General features: G+C 38.2%; 1 protein-coding gene across 3 annotated transcripts; it reads left to right on the top strand.

The window, feature by feature from the left end:
- Positions 1–564: 564 nt before the first annotated feature.
- On the top strand, positions 565–18,850 carry fam149a (family with sequence similarity 149 member A). 3 transcript variants are annotated; one of them, XM_053235713.1, is made up of 16 exons: positions 565–957; positions 5,488–5,580; positions 5,755–5,887; positions 6,992–7,134; positions 7,764–7,886; positions 10,138–10,305; positions 11,458–11,642; positions 12,146–12,297; positions 12,403–12,497; positions 12,947–13,114; positions 13,559–13,682; positions 13,966–14,085; positions 15,627–15,723; positions 16,357–16,515; positions 18,140–18,220; positions 18,432–18,850. In XM_053235713.1, the coding sequence occupies exons 1-16, from the start codon at positions 767–769 to the stop codon at positions 18,506–18,508; spliced, it is 2,109 nt and encodes a 702-aa protein (XP_053091688.1). In that variant the 5' UTR covers positions 565–766; the 3' UTR covers positions 18,509–18,850. The 3 variants fall into 3 exon arrangements, with proteins under 3 accessions (XP_053091688.1, XP_026773433.2, XP_053091689.1); XM_026917632.3 differs by lacking the exon at positions 18,140–18,220 and having other exon boundaries at positions 567–957; XM_053235714.1 differs by lacking the exons at positions 565–957; positions 18,140–18,220 and adding an exon at positions 4,463–4,901.
- Positions 18,851–18,864: the final 14 nt, after the last annotated feature.

Genomic DNA, 18,864 nt, shown 5'->3' with positions numbered 1-18,864 from the left:
CATTTTAAAGTTCCTCAGACCCATATGCAAATCGAGTAGAAAAAGTCATGCACCACTTTTCTATGACTGTATTCATTTCATCTTTGCTACTAAACATTTACTAAGGAAACACAAAAAAATATTAAATTATGTACAACTCCTGTCATATTGAAGTACACGCGACACACATAGAGAAGACTGTGAATTTCTGAACACTGAAAAAGAAATTAATTTCAAGGTTTTATTATTATTAATTCAGTTGTCTTTAATTTTCAGTATTAAGAATTCAGTGCCATTCAATATTTTTTTTATTCAGATCTTTAATTTGATTTTTTTTTTTTTTACTTCCATACACTTACAACTTAAACCTACCTACCCATTTATGTGGATGGAAATGGATTGCTTTGGCTTCCAAGTTTCAGACTGATATCAGTTTGTTCACTTTAGTGACTCGTTCAAAAAGAGCAAATCGATTCACCTGAGTGGTTCAAAGGAACCGACTCGCTCGCGACTCGCCCATCAGCAGTGCGTTCACAGCGCGTGCAGAGTTGTAAAATTTAGGGAGGGACATTTCTTGACAGACAAGCGACGAGAACCAATCAGATAGAGCCATATTCAGCTCCACAGAAACATCTTCGGTTGTTGAGGAACTCAATCAGTGACGCATTGAGGGCAGGTTTTGACTTTAAGCGTCCTTAGCTACCTGGTTTTTTCCTGCTTATCTGAGGCAGGCGGCTGTTCCAGCTCATGAACACAGCTCTTTACATGTGCAAACTTCTGCACTTACATGCAAGTGACTGTGGAGAACATCTCTGCGCCACGGTGCGCCTCCATCGCCTCCAAGTGCTTTGGCTCCCTGGCCAGGAGTTCCGGCTCCAACTTGGAAAAGCATCAGTCGCATCTCAGCCGGAAATTTCCAGGCAAAAAGATGAGGAAGGAGCCAGATACAGTGAACTCAAGCCAAGACATCAGCCTAAGGTAAGACTTGGCAGGGAACCCACTTTTTGAGAGAAGATGATGAAGAAGGAGAATCAGGTGCATTAAGGTGCTTTGTTAGTTGAATCCTGGTAGTTGAACCAGATGTTTTGTTTGATTGTTTGTTTGTTTGTTTGTGTTTGTTTGCTTGCTTGTTTGTTTGTTTGTTTGTTTAAGCCAACTTGTTTTGCCTTTAGTGGCTTGTAATGGATAGGATGAAAATCCAAGAAAAAATGCAGTGCTACAGGACATCTTTTAGTCTGAAATGTATTGTAATTTTAATTTATTGTAATTCATGTCACTCACCATGCCTTTTCCTGGGCAGTGCTGCACATCACATGCAAGGCTAATGGGACTGATTGTGCGTATTGTCTTTCCTTTGGGCCTAGCATATCTAATTGCTGCATCTACACCAGCATTTAGTTTCGCCTTTGCTCCAATTATAGCCTTTCTTTGGAAAAGGACAAAGAAATGGTTAGTTTACAATTATTTCCATGCATGCAATTGCACATGCACCTCCGCACATCTTGTGTTATTGTCTGTCCTACTGTCTTATTGTCCTATTGCACCACTTTGCTTTATTTACAGTTGTTTAATTTACTATTTTATATTTATGTGTGTGTGTTGCTTTATGTTGTTTTCTGAAGAACTCAGGGAATACCATATTAATCTCGTTGTTTTGCACAGCTGTATAATGACGATAAAGTCTTCTTTTCTTATCTTATCTTATCTTCACTTTCCATTTTCTATATTATTGATCTTTTAAGGATGCAGAATATGCATATCTTTTCACAAGCAAAGGGTTTAATCAAGGATAAGTAAATGATAAAGTATTTGATCAGCTTGAATTAGGCTGTCTTTCATAAAATCAAATACTTCATACCACTGATCTTATTACACATGTATATTTTATTAGGATTTCCTTGTGCATTTTGTGGTTATAACTGCAAAATCAAATTTGCTTATTTATAACACATTACACAGATCAATGTCCATCACAGGGTCAGGAAATGTTTTAATGTTATGTACTTACAGTGTGTTATCTAACAAAACCACATGAAGAAGGTCAGTTCCAAAATAAGTAAAATATTACATAAACCAGTTTGCATACAATTAGTTATTTAGAATCAGTTGCAGTTTTATTGCGTGATATGTTGCACATATGAGTATTATTTATATGTATACTGCCTGGTACAAGAAATAGATAAAGGAATAAACTTACCTAAAGTAAACTAGGTTATATAAATTAAAGGTATGATGAAGATAAGGAGCAATGGTATAGAGATGCAAAAATAAAGTAAATACACTATATGGCCAAAATGATGTGGATACCTGAGCATTACACCCGTATGTGCTTGTCAAACATCCCATTCCAGATTTAGTCTCCTATTTGCTGTATTTAACAGCCTTAGCTCTTCTGGGAAGGCTTTCCACTAGATTTTGGAACACGGTTGCGGGGATTTGTGCTCATTCTGTCACAAGAGCATTAGGGAGATCAGGCATTGATGTCAGGCGAGGAGGCCTGGCACACGGTCGGCATTCATTTCATCCCAAAGGTGCTTAGTGGGGTTGACGTCAGGACTTTGTGCAGGCCACTCAAGTTCTTCCACACCAACCCAAACAGTATGGACCTTTATGGACCTGGCTTTGTGCACAGGGGCATTTTCAAGCTGGAACAGGTTTGGGCCCCTTAGTTCCAGTGAAGGAAAACCTTAAAGCTACAGTATACAAAGACATTGTGGCAACAGTTTGAGGAAGGCCCACATAAGTGTATGATGGTCATGTTGACATACTTTTGGCCATATAGTATATACACAAGAAGATATGTGTGTGTGTGTTTTAATTATATATATATATATATATATATATATATATATATATATATATATATATATATATATATATATATATATATATATATAAATAAAGTAAGAATAAATGAGTAGAATTAAACAATCATATGGGTAAATGTGCAATAAACTTTAAAATACTGTATATATATATTTATACATATGATTGTTTAATTCTATTCATTTATTCTTTAATGGTGCAAATGGTGAATGCACTGGTAAGTGAGATTAGTGATAGATTGATGTTCTAGTGGTAGGACATTTTTCAGAACACACTGACCCAAAATGAGACACATGGGAGTTACTGACCAGAATGACCCACAATGTACCCACAAAAAGAACACAACTTAACCCATTTACTTTCTTTCAGTCATGTCAGTGTCGTGACTCTGAAAGTGAGCTGAGAATTTACAACATATCTGTTCTGTTAAATAACAGCACCTTTGTTTTTGGTGGTAAAAGGTTGATGATAAACTGAATCCACATCAGTCAGCCGCCTCTTTTGGCTTTCATGAAGGTCATGCATGTTTCATAAAGGCCTGGCAAGCAAACTGCTGAAATTATTTGCTGTTTGCTCTCTAGGGGAAACATGATCTGTCACCAGTGCCAAAGGTTACTCTTCAGCCTCCATCACCCGTTAAAGCCCAAACTCTTCTGCTAATTAGTTTTCTTTTCACTGTTTCTTGGCTGCAACGTTGCTTCTGTGTTGCATTTTAGCGTGAAAGTTCAGCAGATAACTAAATAATTTTGTAGGCTGTCAGCAGTCAGCCAACATATTGTTCCCCAGGCTTTTTGTCATTGTTAGAAAGAAAAGTGTTTCTCAAGGGAGCTTTGGATAGTTGCTTTCTAAAGTGGACCATTTAAAGGGTCTCACAGAGGCACAAACAAATGGTTTAATGGTTAGTTAATAATGCCCTTACCCTATAACAGTTGTATAGGAAAAGTGCATTCATTAATGTGATGCTAATTCAAACAACCATTGTAGATAATTTGCAAAAAGTGTTCTTTTTTCCTGTAAGAGTTAATTTGTACAAAAGTTGTAGTAGATCCCCTATGGGGATCTAAAATGGGTACACATCCAAAGGAACATTTTGGAACCCTTCTCTTCTGAGAGTAGATGATGCTCTCTTGAATTGCAGTAGCAGGGTTATCAGAAACCTTAGCCAGTTGTGCACACACTCTTGGGAGCGCCTCTGTGTAAGTTTTGACTATATGAAATGATAAACTCTGGTATTATCAGATATTGGAATTCCTTAGCCCCTTAAACTCAGCAGAACTGCATCTGTGGTTCTTTCAACAGTGACATGTCCATTAATTTTTGAGCTAGCCTCACTTTGTGATTTTTATTTGCCCAGTATTTGGATTACTTTGCATCCTTGTCTGCATCTTGATTTAAATCATGGTGTACGTGCAATGCTATAAATTAGCTTTGCTTTATCAGTTTCAAAATTTAGCAGGTATTTTGTGACAACAGAAGCCACATCTGTGCATTTCATTGCTGTGTATTAGGGTTATGTGGGGAAGCAGATAGAAAAAGAAGGAAAGAAAGAGGGAGGGCAGAAGGATAGAAAGGGAGGGCGGGAGAAAGAGTGGACAGAGGAAAACCCCCAAAGAACCACAAAGTCATCTCAAGTTATCTAAGGCTGGATCAACTGTAGTACAGATGAGTAGCACTGAGAGTAGCAATGAGAGCAAGGAAGAGCATTGTTTGCTAATGGACCACAGGTGACGTGTGAAGGCTGGGACAGGAGAGAAAGGAATTTGAGGAGCGACGGCAGGGCGAAGATGAGTCTCTGAGCTGGATGAGGTTGTCTTTAACCCTGGGGTTTGCTTTGACCTTTTCAAGCTGAGAGAGCAGACAGGTAAACAGATCCTCCTCCAGACGCTGAGGGTTTATGTGGATGGACAGGTGAGGATGCTGCCTGTAAATGCATTCTGTCCCCTGGCACTATAGCAAGTGGCATCCATGAATGCAACATTGGGTAGTTTTGGGTATTCTACTTCAGTACCCAGTTTGCGCTCTCTGCCCACTCACGTTTATACAGACTGCTACAGGAAAGGGTGGTCCGGCAGGAATGTGGAACTCATTGTTATTGGGTAAGTTGGTGCATTTATGGAATTTCAGAGCCCCTTCAATTGTGGAAAACCATAGTAATTTTTTAAAATAAATTCTTTATTTAAGTATGATTTCTTAATTAAATGTTATTTTCTCTAAATGCTTTAGAAATTCCTTTGAGATTAGTGTGGTATTACATTTTAGATTTTTACATTTTTTATTATAGTTTACAGATTATTTCCTAATACTAAAAACTAATGTTTGTTTTTTAATATAAATATCAGAAGACAACAGTCGAGCCATGTGTTTCACTGGAAGCTATATATCATCATGAAACATGTGACACTTCATGTCTCGCATGTCTGCATATTGTATTTTGTCCTTGTTATATCTGAATTATTCATGTTACAATAATCAGCTGAGTGAGGATTAGCTTCATCAGAGTGAAAACTTGGAGCAGCACACTGTAAATCATTACAAATTCATGGCATGACATTTATATTTTTAAAGGAAAATTATACTCTGAACTGACAGGCAATTTTACCCCAGCAATGACTAACTTTCCACTTTGATATAAAGCTGATCCACTGTATGTATTTATGTTCCTGTCTGTGTTTTATGCTCTAGGAAAAAGCTTCTCAGAGAACCAAACAAATACAGTTGTTCAGGCCCTGTCCAACTCACCAGAAGTGCTAACAGAGGCCTATCAAATGACCAAAGGTAATTTGTCCATGTGTGAATAGACTTGCATTCTGTCAGCTTTCACTGGAGAAGATGACTTATTGTGTTTCTTTCATGATTAGTTTAGTACAGTTTTAGCTTCATGCTCAAATAAATATCCTCTAGCAAGCAGTGCTGTAATTAGGGCATTTATGGGTTTTTTTTTTGTTTCAGTGACTCAGTGTGTTCTCAGAGCTCCACTGGTGACTGTAGCCCAGCGAGCCTTCTGACAACGTGTTCATGCAGCGCTGGCTACGCCACAGGCTTCTCCACCGAACACAGCTCCATCTACTCCTGGAGATATGATGTAAGGATTTTGATGCCATCTGTTGCTCAGTATATCCCATCACTGTTTAGTATGTGAATTTGCATGCAACAAAAAAGGATAAACATCTGAAATAATCTGCAGTAAATTCCAACGTCATTTTGATCTAAAGCCTTATGCTTGACATTTGTTTTCAAGTCGATGCATATAAAGCACACTCAAGTACTATTATTTATCATCTAAAACATAGCGTAGTTTTGATTCTGTCATATATCAATCACATGGTTTTGATTAGCTGGATATATAGTCAGGTCCATAAGTATTTGGACAGTAACACAATTTTTGTAATTTTGTCTCCGTATACACCACAATGGATTTGAAATAAAGCAATCAAGATGTGACTGAAGTGTAGACTTTCAGCTTTAATTTAAGGTGAAGATTGGGGGAATGTGTAAAAACAGCTGTAATTCCTAAATGGTTAATGCAATATTTTTGTTAAACCCCTTTAATTAAAGCTGAAAGTCTACACTTCAGTCATCTTGATTGCTACATTTCAAATCCATTGTGGTGGTGTACAGAGGCAAAATTATGAAAAGTGTGTCACTGTCCAAATACTTATGGACTCGACTATACATGTCAGGAGCAAAGTAAATGATTTGTCTAATAGATTAAAGCACTCTTTCGTGCAGCCATTCTAGATTAATTGACAAGTTTATTATTAACACAGCCACTAAAATCACAGGCCCCAACGTTTTGGATCAGTTTTTGTCACCCATACATCATTGAAAGGCAGACAGTGAGCCAGTTCTGTCTGCCATGTTTCTCAAACATGGAACACTTGCCAGTGCAGAATTATTCGATTGCCTTTGCAAAGAAAAATACATGCTGAAATAGAAGACAGCTCTCCATATGCTGGCATCCAAATTGGGCACTCTTTATCTTTGGCGTGCACCAACATTGTCTAGAATTTCTCCCTACCCTGAAACCTGGCTCCCAAATGGAACACCAGGGCCGTAACAATATTTTCAACTGAAGAAAACATATTGTGTGGGGAATATGACAATATACTGTTGATTAACTGATTATGAGCACATTACTAGTCCATTGGGGTGATGGTGTGAGTTGTGTTCTGTGCTGTACATGCAGGAGTTTGACCAGGAGAATACTCAGCATGTACGACAGCTCTTTAGCGCCCTGGATGAACTGCTGTATGAAGGTAAAGTGTGCAGTAAATCAGAGTCTCTGCGCAAGGAGTGTGAGGAGTGGAACACACACTCCCCCCACCTCAGGTACACACCCATCTACATGTTCTCAGTACCTCAGCACCTGGATGTGCTTGTGCCTTTCTGACTTTAGAGTGTGACTACTGGTTTGTTCATGGAAGGAAAGTGGGAGAAAAACAGTCAACTCCAGAATTATTGGCACCCTTAAAGATATTGGTTGAAATGATTCTATAAAATAAACATTATACACACTGATTAATGGTATGATAAATGATAGAAATGATAGTAAACTCACTGACACCCGTAAAGAATATTTAAAATAAGTGTAAACAAATCCTAGGGGGAAAAATTTGTCATCTAGAGTTTTCAATAATAAAGAGACAGCTTGATAGGTAATGGATATAAAAACATAAGCAGTTTAAAATACCATTAAGCACCATTAAGGAATAGTTGAAAGTTTTTGTTGACTCCTCAAATTGTAGAAATGCTCATTTTTAAAATCCATTTATTTGTTTATTTTATTTTTTTATTTTTGCGGATAGAAATACTGTATCATATATGTATGATGTATGTATGTTGAATTTTATTATTCTTTATCATTTTAATGTAACAGAGTAGCAACATTTTCATATAACAAAAAAGAAAACAAAAAAAACAATGGCTATTTAAACAAACTGCATTTGGTGATGCCCCAGGATTTTAGGCAATCAGTTGGAGCCTCCAAAGCAAGAGGGAATTCAGTATGTGCACTGGAGAGCCACTAGCACTAGGACTGCAGCGTCACTTGCATGCCTGGATACAAGAGACAACCACAGCGAGTAAGCCCTCACCTATCTACCCATCCACACACACTAGAACCGACTATGTTATAATGTGATGCAAACCTGTGAAAGACAATATGTTTGCTGACAGCATACCTAAATTAGTCTGATTAAGACTCATTTTCTGTGCACTACTTAGAGATGCATGTGTACTTCCCCCAGTCTCTCGTATCTCTTGAGATTTTATCCCACTTGCAAAATCATAAAAATTATTTTTCGATCCTGAGTTTCCTCAAATGTTTACAGTTCCCTTCCATCTTCCTTTCCTTGATGGTAGTTAAAATGTCTACTCTAAATTGCTACTGTGTGTGTGTGTGTGTGTGTGTGTGAGAGAGAGAGAGAGAGAGAGAGAGAGAGAGAGAAATTGGTTGATAGATATGTTCCTAACTTGAAATGAGTGTTACTGGCATAGGGTCTGGATCTACCATAACCCTGACCAGATCAATCTGGTTACTATGAAAAACTACTTAAATAATATTTATTATAACATGTATTTAGACAATTACCCTCTCTCTCTCTCTCTCTCTTTTTCTCTCTCATATATATATATATATATATATATATATATATATATATATATACACGTGTGTGTGTTTGTATGTATGTATGTATGTATATAATTTTAAATAAATCTGAATTTGAAAAATATATTTGTCTGAATAAACATTTGTCTAAATTGATTAACAAACTAATTTAATTCATATTTATTACAGAAACAAATTGCGGATAAACAGTGAAATTTGAAAGAAGCAGTGCTAATTAACTGGTATTACACTCCAGTGTTGTAGGCCTATTAGAGTCCCAGTTGGAGAGTGACATTTTGTGTTTGACTGAATGAAAGTGATGGCTGGCCCTGTGGGAGATTCTGATAGTGGAGAGAAATGATGACCGGCTCCGGTAGGCACAAGGCCAACAGCAGACAGATAAGACAGATGGATAAGGGACGCACGTGCTGCAGAGCGGGGAACGACCAGATTAAGAACACAGCCTACGCGAGATATCCATCCCCTCTGGGCATTTCAGTGCTTTAAGAGTTTTTCATAGACTTCTTGTGGTGTGAAGTTCTACATTCAGTGGGTTTTTTTTCTACAAATTTGACAATTTGCCCATAATTTGTGCAAGTTAAAAAATAAATGAATAAATAAATAAATAATTTTGTAATTATTAGTTATCTCAGAGCTAGCAGGACCTTGGAGGACTAGTGGTTAGGCCACAGCACTCTCAATGCTGCGGCCCGGGTTCGATTCCTGGCCTAACTCTAACCCTAACCCCAGCCACTGGGGTTGCGTGCCACAGTGCGCTCTCAGTTCCCGTTCCAAGCCTGGATAAAAATTGGGGAGGGTTGCGTCAGATGCATCCGATGTAAAAACTGTGCCAAATCAAATACGCGGACCAATGATCCGCTGTGGCAAACCTTAACGGGAGCAGCCAAAAGAACAACAACAGTTATCACAGAACCAGCACTAAGGCGATTAAGGGCTACTTCTAGGTTGAGTTTATGCCATCACAGCTTTTAGTCATGTAGTCTGCATGTGTTGAGCCCATTCAAAATGGGGTAACACTTTATTATATCACAAATTCAAGCAAATGTTTATCTGATTCACATATTGCATAAATCTGCTAAGGACCTGTTGTCCTACCATTTCAATGAAAACTACAATAATATGCTCATGTGACCCACGTGCATGGCAACAATTATAGCTATGAGATTGACCTAAATTCCATCCATAGTTTGTTAGTATTCAATACCCTAATTTCTTTACCAGGGTGTGCCCTCAAATGTTGCCCTATGTGTGATGTTTTTTTTATTCTTTAGCATTTTCTTTAGAATTACTAGTAAACCTTCTAAAGGTACTTTTCTCTTACTTTTCATTTCAGCGCTGTAATGTGTTAGCCCTTGATGCATGGATTCATGCTACTGAATTGTTTGAGGGCTGCTTTTTCTTTCACTAGAAAGCATTCATCAACTGACTCCAAATGTACAGCGCAAATCATGTTTTTATTTTATGTACACTGCCATGTACCAGCCCTCTAGCAGAAAGCTCCATACCTGATTTAAAATATGCAGTGCTTTGTGGAGTAATGGGATGAGATTGTAGTGAAAATGCCCATAAGTGCTGCATTTATCAGTCTGGCCCAGTTATGAAGAGAGCTCTCTTTCTCTCTCTTTCTCTCTCTCTCTCTCTCTCTCTCTCTCTTTTGCATTCTTTGTCTTGCACTGATTCCTCTTCTTCCTCCCTTTCTGCAGGCTATGTGTGGAGGGCCACAGACTAGCCCCGGGATCCTGGTCTGGTCAGTCTGTACACTCTGGGTTGCCTATTTCAGAGCTATCATGCACTCTTATCCCTCAAGAGGAGGAGATCTACGAGGTAGAGGGCAGGATAGAGGAGTTTCTAGCTTATGATGGGAGAGAAACGTAAGCCACAACAGTTCTTGTACACGATCAATCTTCTGTTTTTCCACATTAACATTATATATGCTTTATTTAAGCATTCACTGTGCACTGTGTAGAAAGTAAGTAATTAAGCAAAAGTAAGTAAAGTAAATACATTTTCTAAAACAGAATCTCACATGGTTCTCAGTAAAAACCTTAAATAAAGGGTTCCTTCACAGGGACAATCCAAATAACTTTATGATCCTAGGAGCTTTTTTTCTTTTCTTCACATCAGATTCAGGTACACATATTTCTGTTCTGTTGACTACACTCTTTAAAGAGGCTTCCTGATGGGTTTTCTGGTTGGTTAAGAATTAGAGCTACCTGGAGTGGTTTTACTGTGTTCAACATACAGAATTATTAATAGAATCACCCATTAATAGAATTGGCTGAAAATATTGTGGAAAATAAATGTTATGAACAATGACTACATTAAAAATGTGAATTTTGAATAAAATTATATATTAAAAAAAATAATATCCAATAAAAATATGATTTGGAGAAAATACTTTTTTGCCACCAAATCATAATTCTTATAAGAATTTTAACAGTAGTGTTCCTTTCAAAAATAAGTTACTGTAATTAAAGCAAACTATAATTGTTTTTAATGCACATTCAGTGCGTTGTTGTTATTGACCAAAGAAAAGATATTGTAGTTACAATGAACCTTTTTTTTTCTCCTTGACACAGTATGCTACACCAAACCTTTTTTTTTTTTCTTGGAGTGTACATAGAAATAGATGTCACATTGACCCATGCCACAGGCTTTTAACATAGACACACAAAACCTTTACACTTTGGGATCCTGCTGATGGCAGGTGTCTGTACAGTTAAAGAAATCAGGAATGTATCTGTGACTGTATAAAATTTGTTATATAAATTGATCCAGACTATAAAATTTCATGATGTAAAAATCGATTATAATATTGCTTCATATTTATTAAAATTTTGGCCTAAAAAAACAAGCACTAAAATAGGATTGTTTCAGTGTCCGTAAACTAGTTTTCATAAATTATTAATTAGTGTTGATCGGGAGAAAATGTCCTGCTAGTTTATTACACCAGTAGAGACATTTGTGTACATTACACATTGAGGATGAAGTGTGTGAGAGTGTGCGTGGCTCTTTTTTGTTAGGGACAATGAGGGAATGGATCAGAGGAAGGCCTCAGCCATTGCCTCCTGGGATGGTATCCCCCGCATGTCCCCCAACGCCTGCATCCGTGGTGCTGTGGCTGATGAGCTGTTTGATGATGTATGGCGGGAAGTAGTGTGTTTACTGGAAGATTTGTTGCGCAAACACTGGGAGAAGCAACATTCTGGTGAGTGTACCTAATTCAAATTGACAGAGATGCTCACATTTGTACGCCAGTGCTTCTGTCATACATTTCCATAAATTTCAGGAAGCACAGTGAGGCCAATCCTTAATTCATATTGGTACAAAGTTGCAATAATAGGAGACACAATCCAGACAGGAAGAAAGAAAGAAAAGAAGAGCATTAAGTAATTTATTTGGAATTAAGGACATCTAGGCTTATGATTAAATATTTAGGAAGGTTCAGTGTAACAAGAGTATTATATAGAGGATCAAGTGATCTTGGGTGATGTATGTACACAAAGTGAACATTACACATAGCAGTCTGTTTGAAGTTGTTTAGATCTGTGATTTATCTTTTATATATGTGTGTGTATATATATATATATATATATATATATATATATATATATATATATACATATAAAAAATTCAAAGTTACTATTTTGCTAGTACTTAAAGGCACCATCAGAGTTTTCCCTTGTCTTCATTATGCCACTTTGGTATCAGACGGCGCAACACAGAGATGGACGCTGGAGAGCTCAAGCCAAATCGTTTGTGAAACTTCATCACACCTCCCATCAAGGGGAAGCCACATTTCTCCTAGCAGAGGCCCTAATAGCAGGAGCATGTTTCTATGGCCAAACACCTATCATGGGCAGGTACCAACCTACAACAAAAACACAAGACAGAAATACAGAAAGCTGTTATGTGAGCAATACAGTTCTGCTCTTATAAATGAACTCTCTCATTTTGTGTTTGATTAGGACTCAAATGTCTTTAAGACTAATTTAAATGGTGTTATGACAATCCAAGCAAAGCCTTTGCAACAAAGACAGCAGGGATATGGCGAGAGGTCATTGTAAGTCTCATATAGTCACAAAATCTCACACAAAATCATTGTAGCACTTGCAAAACCGATATATAATAATGGTTGAGCAGTGCTCTTTTGAATTATACCCCTGACTGTAATGCTTTTATAACTATGCTGATTATGCTATGCTGATAAGAATATAGTGCAAAGTGCTTCCTAATATATACAGTGTTCTCTGACATACATGTTCTTTATTCATAAAACATTAGGAGATGCTATCTTATTTTCATTGTACTGCCTAGTATACCACACGCAAAATCTAGTTGCACTGAGTTATCTTGATATACATAACTGGTAATGAAAAAATGCATTATTATATTTGGTTTAGTCAAAGGGGTTCTGATTTATGTATTTGGATTGAGTTATTCTGTTTGTAGTTACCAAAAGTTCAATTTTGCCAGCACAGGTTTTTTTGCTTTGTGTTGATTCTGTTAAAGGTGTGACTCAGATGATGGAAGCACCATACTCACCACCCTGAAGACCCCAAGTGGAATGAGCACACACTCACACAAACCCTCTGGCCAGCGGATTCTCCCCAGACTCAGCGGCAGAGCTCTTCTGCGACACAACTTCCCAGCACAAAGCTCCCTGCGAGGAACCAGACTGTTAGTCATAATCCCAGATTTACCCACTGATACGGTCTCACAAACCTAGATGATACTAAACAATAACTAATTTTGCTAGTTAGTGGGAACTAAAGTTTCCAAAAAAAAAAAACTCTTTGCTCTAGCAATTCTGTGTACATATTTAAGATTCTTTCTCTTTTTTTTTGCCTGTGTGGTTAAAGCCATTTACAGGAAGTTTTTGTTTCTTTTGTAAAGCAGACTTAATACATAACGCAACTTTAGAACAATGTGACGGCAGCGGGATTTACACTGTAGATGGTCGTCTGAGGGTCAAAACTTGGTAAATTGGACCCTAAATGAACGATGACACTTTATGAACTTTATCACCAGGAATGATCACAGAGCTAGCTTGGAGCATCTCCAGACATATCCGCAGACGTAAGCACACTTCTTTTAATTGGTGACTGTGTGTTTGTGCTGCAGATCCACTGTGGCTGAGGACCTGCTCACTCCACCTGTGAGTGCAGTTCAGAACCACAGACTTCCTCTCATCCACTCTGACTGTGCAGAGCAAGATTGTAACATTCCTGCTCTGAGACATACACAGGTAACATACATTGTCACTGGTGGCCTGATCCAATTGCCTCCTTGATTTTTAGTTGATGCTGTAACATGGACATTGCTGTGTGTGTGCGCGTGTGTGTGTGTGTGTGTGTGTGTGTGTATGTGTAATATATATATATATATATATATATATATATATATATATATATATATATATATATATAATTTTTTTTTTCTTTTTTCTAGCAGAAATGTATGGTTAAATGCATAGTAGTGTTTATGAAACTGAATGAATGGCAGTGTGATATGACACTCACTTTTTCTAGCTCAGGGGTCGGATCATGAGAGGTGGTGCAGTGCACACAGTGTCCAGCCTCCCACCCCTGAAAGAGCCAACTCTACTGCTGGAGTCCCTATCCCGCCCCAACACCAACCACACGTTCAGAGTAAGAGTCCTTAAAGGAGCTGTTTGTAGAGCTCACTGATGGTGACTAATAAGGTGTCATTTTAATAAGGTGTTGGGCCATCATGAGCCACCAGAACAAATTTAATGTCTTTTGCATAAGTCTCTGGATCTGAACTGGAGGGAGGAGCACCATTCTTTCAAAAGAGAGCACTGTTTACCATGTCACTCCAAAATCTCTAATAAGTATTTATTTGAGTTGACACAGGGTTGTGGTGACTGGATGCTATATCATTCCATGCTTGTGGTAGCCTAACACCTTATCAGGGTATAAATTACAATGAAACACGACAAACAAATAAAAACATACACACATACTTGCAGGAGTGTTAGTGCTCAGCTCTTCTTCCTTCACATGACTCAAAGTTGGGGATTTCTGCTATCCTGTGCTACCTGCACCCATAGTAGTAGACAATTCTTGATTAATTTCAGATGTTTGAAGCACAAAAACACCTGAAGTGCTAGTGAACCTGGATTGGAAATTGATTGGACTAGGATTATGTAATAGGTTTGTTTGAAGGCCGTTTAAAAGCAGTTTTAGTTAAATTGGACTATACCATGTCCTGTGAGACCTGCTGGTATGCAGACCTGTAGAGAAATGTAGAATTGGGAGTGCTTATTCTGCTGTTACACTATATGGCCAAATGTTTGTGGACACCAGACCATCACATCACATATGTGGGCTTTCCCCAAACTGTTGCCACAATCTTGGAAGAACACAATTATCTAGAATGTTTTTGTATGCCATATCATTACAATTTTCCTTCACTGTAACTAAGGAGCCCGAACCTGTTCCAGTACAATAGTGCGCCTGTGCATAAAGTGAGGTCCATGAAGAAATGGTTTGCCAAGAGTGGAAGAACAGAAGTTGCATGCACAAGTGGCCTGCACAGAGCCCTGACCTCAACCCCACTGAATATCTTTGGGATGAACTGGAACACTGACCCAGGCCTCCTCACCCAGGCACATCAGTGCCTGTTCTCACTAATGCTCTTGTGGCTGAATGGACAAATATCCACAGCCATGTTCCAAAATCTGATGGAAAGCCTTTCTAAAAAGAGTGGAGGAAAGGGAGGACAAAATCTGGCAAAAAAGCAAACAACAAAAAGGGAGGACAAATGAGATGTTCAAAAGCACATATTATCCACAAACCTTTGGCCATATAGTGTATTTTGTTGGGGAAGGTATTTTACCTTAAGAAGAAGGACAGCTCCCCTTTTTCAGTTATTCATAATGCCCAATCATAATAGCCTTGCAACAGCTGGGATTACTCAACTGTCTGTTCATAGATAAAGATAAGAATGTTATAGTGTTATAGAGATGGTTTCCCAAGGAGCTTTATGTTGTGGGCGTTGTAGGGTGTTTATAATTGCTGCAGTGCAAGTGTTCACTGAACTATTAACACCAGATTCCTCTGAGTTTGCATTATTGTGTTGTTAAAATACGGTGTTGCTGTACAAACAATTTATATGGAGGGTAAGATAACAAGGTCTGGTGTAATTCATGTCTCGTTACATTCTGCAGTCAGAAACACCCATGAAAAGTTCCTACACAGCCATGGATTTTGCCTTTAGTATGAAGACAGGGAGAAGCCTTTTCACTGGGAACTTCTCCAAAACAGGTGACTGAGTGAGAGCTAGGCTACATGTGTGTTACTGTTACACACGCATATTACGCTTACTTGTTTCTGATTATTAATATTACATACAGTCCCCTTCAAAAGTAATGGAGTGGAAGGCTAATTCTTTTGTTTTTGTTATGCTATGAAGACATTTGGGTTTGAGATCGAAAGATGAATATGATGAATACTTTTGCTCACCTAAAAATTGGGTGGTCTGCCATGTTCTAAGTTGTTTAACACATCTAGAAGTAAATATCATTTCCTATAATAGGAAATGAAAGCTGAAATCTCATATTCATCTTTTGATATCAAACCCAAATTTCTTCAGTGTATAGCAAAAATAAAAGAATTGGCCTTGCTGTTCCAATATTTTCAGAGGGGACTGTACAGTATATTGCTAATATATTGCTTTAATATAAAGTCTTATTTAATACTAGGTTTATCTCTTTGAATAACAAGTTAAAATGTATATTACAATAGTTTATCACGGCTCAAATCCATGCACATTATTACACATACCCCATAAATAACTACTCACTTTTAAATCTATTAGAGTGTATGTAGGGTCATTGTGATCTGAGTTTTGTCTGTGTCTGAAGTGTTACTAAACTGTATGTTGAATTTGTATCTCAGGTGATGGCACACCTATGGGTGTAACAGGCTTCAGCATGGGCATCACCTCTTCTACAGCTAATGGCTTTTCTGACTGTGCCACACCACCGAAGAGACGCACACATCTTCTGTCCTCCTCTGATGGCGAGGGGGGGAACATAACTGTACTTGGATCATTAGGTAAATATACAGCAATTATTTATGCTTAAGCAACACATATTTGGACACTGGCAGTTAGGTTTCTGGTTCTCTAATACAGCACTCTGGATTTGATATGAAACAATGACTATAAATGCAGATGGACTATAAGTGCAGAAGGTCAGCTTAAATTCTGGGATGTTCATGCATTCATTTTCCTTACACTTTTCCTGCTGGGGGTTGCAGTAGAAACAGACTGAGAAGGTCAGCACAGACCTCTCTATCCACAGCCAGCTCCTCCTTAGATGTTCCCAATGCTGTGAGATATAATCTCGCCAGTGTGTCCTGGGTCTGTCCTGCAGTGTCCATCCAGTAGGAAGTGCCTAATACAGCTGTAGCGGGAGCTGATCTGGGGTATCCTTTTAAGGTGCCTGAATTATGTCATCTGGGTCCTTTTGATTCTGTGGAACAGCATGTTTACTCCAAGGCACTCCCAGATTGTCTCCTCATCTTATCAACCCTGTGGAGGTACCTCATTTATTCTTTCAGTCCCATGACCATAGCTGAGGATAGAGATGTAGATTGAAAGGTAAACAGATGACCTCACCTGAAACCGATCTCCATCGTCATCACCAAAAAGACTCCAACATTGCGAATATAAACACAATACATTTGTCACACTCTAGTTTTTCATCGCTCATGAATAAGATCCCAAGGTTCTCTACTATGAGCAAGGTCTGTCCCCTCACCTAAAAGAAACATCCCATTCTTTTTTTAGAGGAGGCCATCTTTGGGATCGGACCAGGTCTGATCTTCCAGGTCTGGACCAGGTCTGACTTTCATCCCAGTTGCTTCACAGCTAAACATTCAAGTGGGTGTTGGAGGTTCCCCAGCTCTCCATGCAAGATTGAATAGATGTGTTAACATCACAATCCCAGCCTTGTCCTAACAACTCTGGCCATATCTGCTTTTTGAAGGTATGAAGGTTTTTAAATTCCATAGGAAACTTAGGCACTGAGATGGACTTGAAAATACCCCAGATATCCACTGGGTTAAGGAGGGCCCCAAAGTGCCCCATCCTTGATCAGCAGTATCCGCAGTAGCTGTCAATACTCACACTTTTTCAGCAGAGCTTGTGCAAGGTCTCCTCTCCCCCTCCTGAAACACTCAGTGGCTTACCAGATCTTTGGGGCTCGACACACCCTTGAGCTATGAGGTAGCACTGCTTCCCCCTGCGTCACTGTGCCAACCCACCACATGTTGTTTGTTTATGCAAAATAAGCTTGCAAGATCAGGTTCACTTGTCATCAATGATGTTGTGCTGACCATCAGTAGGATAAATTCTGTGCAAAGAAGCACCTTTCAGGTACAAGTAAATGCCTCTGAACCCAGTGGAATGATTTCACTTTGTAGGGGGACATCAACCACAATACGTAAGTGTACTAATTTTTAATATTGATCACTTAAAACAGGCTTATCCCCACAATAAAGGTCAATACCCTCAAATTAAAGCTTATATTCTGCAACCTCATAGTCAGTGTCTCATTGCCAATTCAGGGTACTGGGCAACAGAGCTACGTATTGCACTGTTATACTAGTGGCATAAGTAGATCATATTAAATCTAATGTGACATGTCTAATTTGATTCTGATCTTAAATGTTTTAGCTCAAACTAGCTCAAGCAGGAGGCGAGTAGAACTGAATTTTGATCTCCATAGATATACAGTGCATTCTTTCAAACTAAATTGTAAGTAATAACAAATACAAGAGGGGCTTTTAAGTATGAGAAACCTTTTTAGAATAATGCATGAGATGAAATATTGTTTTGTTTATAAGTCACTGGGATTAATTAATGTGTTTAATAAGGAGAGCTGAAGGACAAACACAAAAACCAAGAGTACCGCATTCTTCTTTGATTTATCTGTAAACAAATACAAATGTATCTTAACATTTCTCAGGTGCTCGGAAGGCATTGAGTCGGTTTCCAATACATGGGAGGAAGAAGTTTCATGTTGTAATGCCACAGCACACTTAAAGGATGTTTACAATGCTGAAGGACACTGCAAAGAATGCATCTCATCACCAACTCTAATAATGTAGAAGAATAATATAATTTGGTGCTTTGCAGTATATATTTTACTTGCACTATCAGAATGTGTTGTATTATGGCCAGTTGCACAGTAATTTTATATTACTGTGGAAACACCCAGATATTAGTAATTATGCTGACAACATTTAAAATTAACATACGGGTTACCATTTGTTATGTTCTCACTTATTTTGTATTAGGAATTACATGCCTGTGTTAAATGCCAAGTCAGTGTATATGTGAAAATTACTGTATCATTATGTAGTGCAATAAATGATTTTTACTGTAGTTGGAGAACTGTG

Source organism: Pangasianodon hypophthalmus, chromosome 7, assembly GCF_027358585.1.
Source record: "Pangasianodon hypophthalmus isolate fPanHyp1 chromosome 7, fPanHyp1.pri, whole genome shotgun sequence".
In the NCBI taxonomy this organism is placed as follows: Eukaryota; Metazoa; Chordata; class Actinopteri; order Siluriformes; family Pangasiidae; genus Pangasianodon; species Pangasianodon hypophthalmus.
The sequence above is the reverse complement of the archived record's forward strand: the minus strand, read 5'-3'. Positions and strand labels throughout refer to the sequence as shown.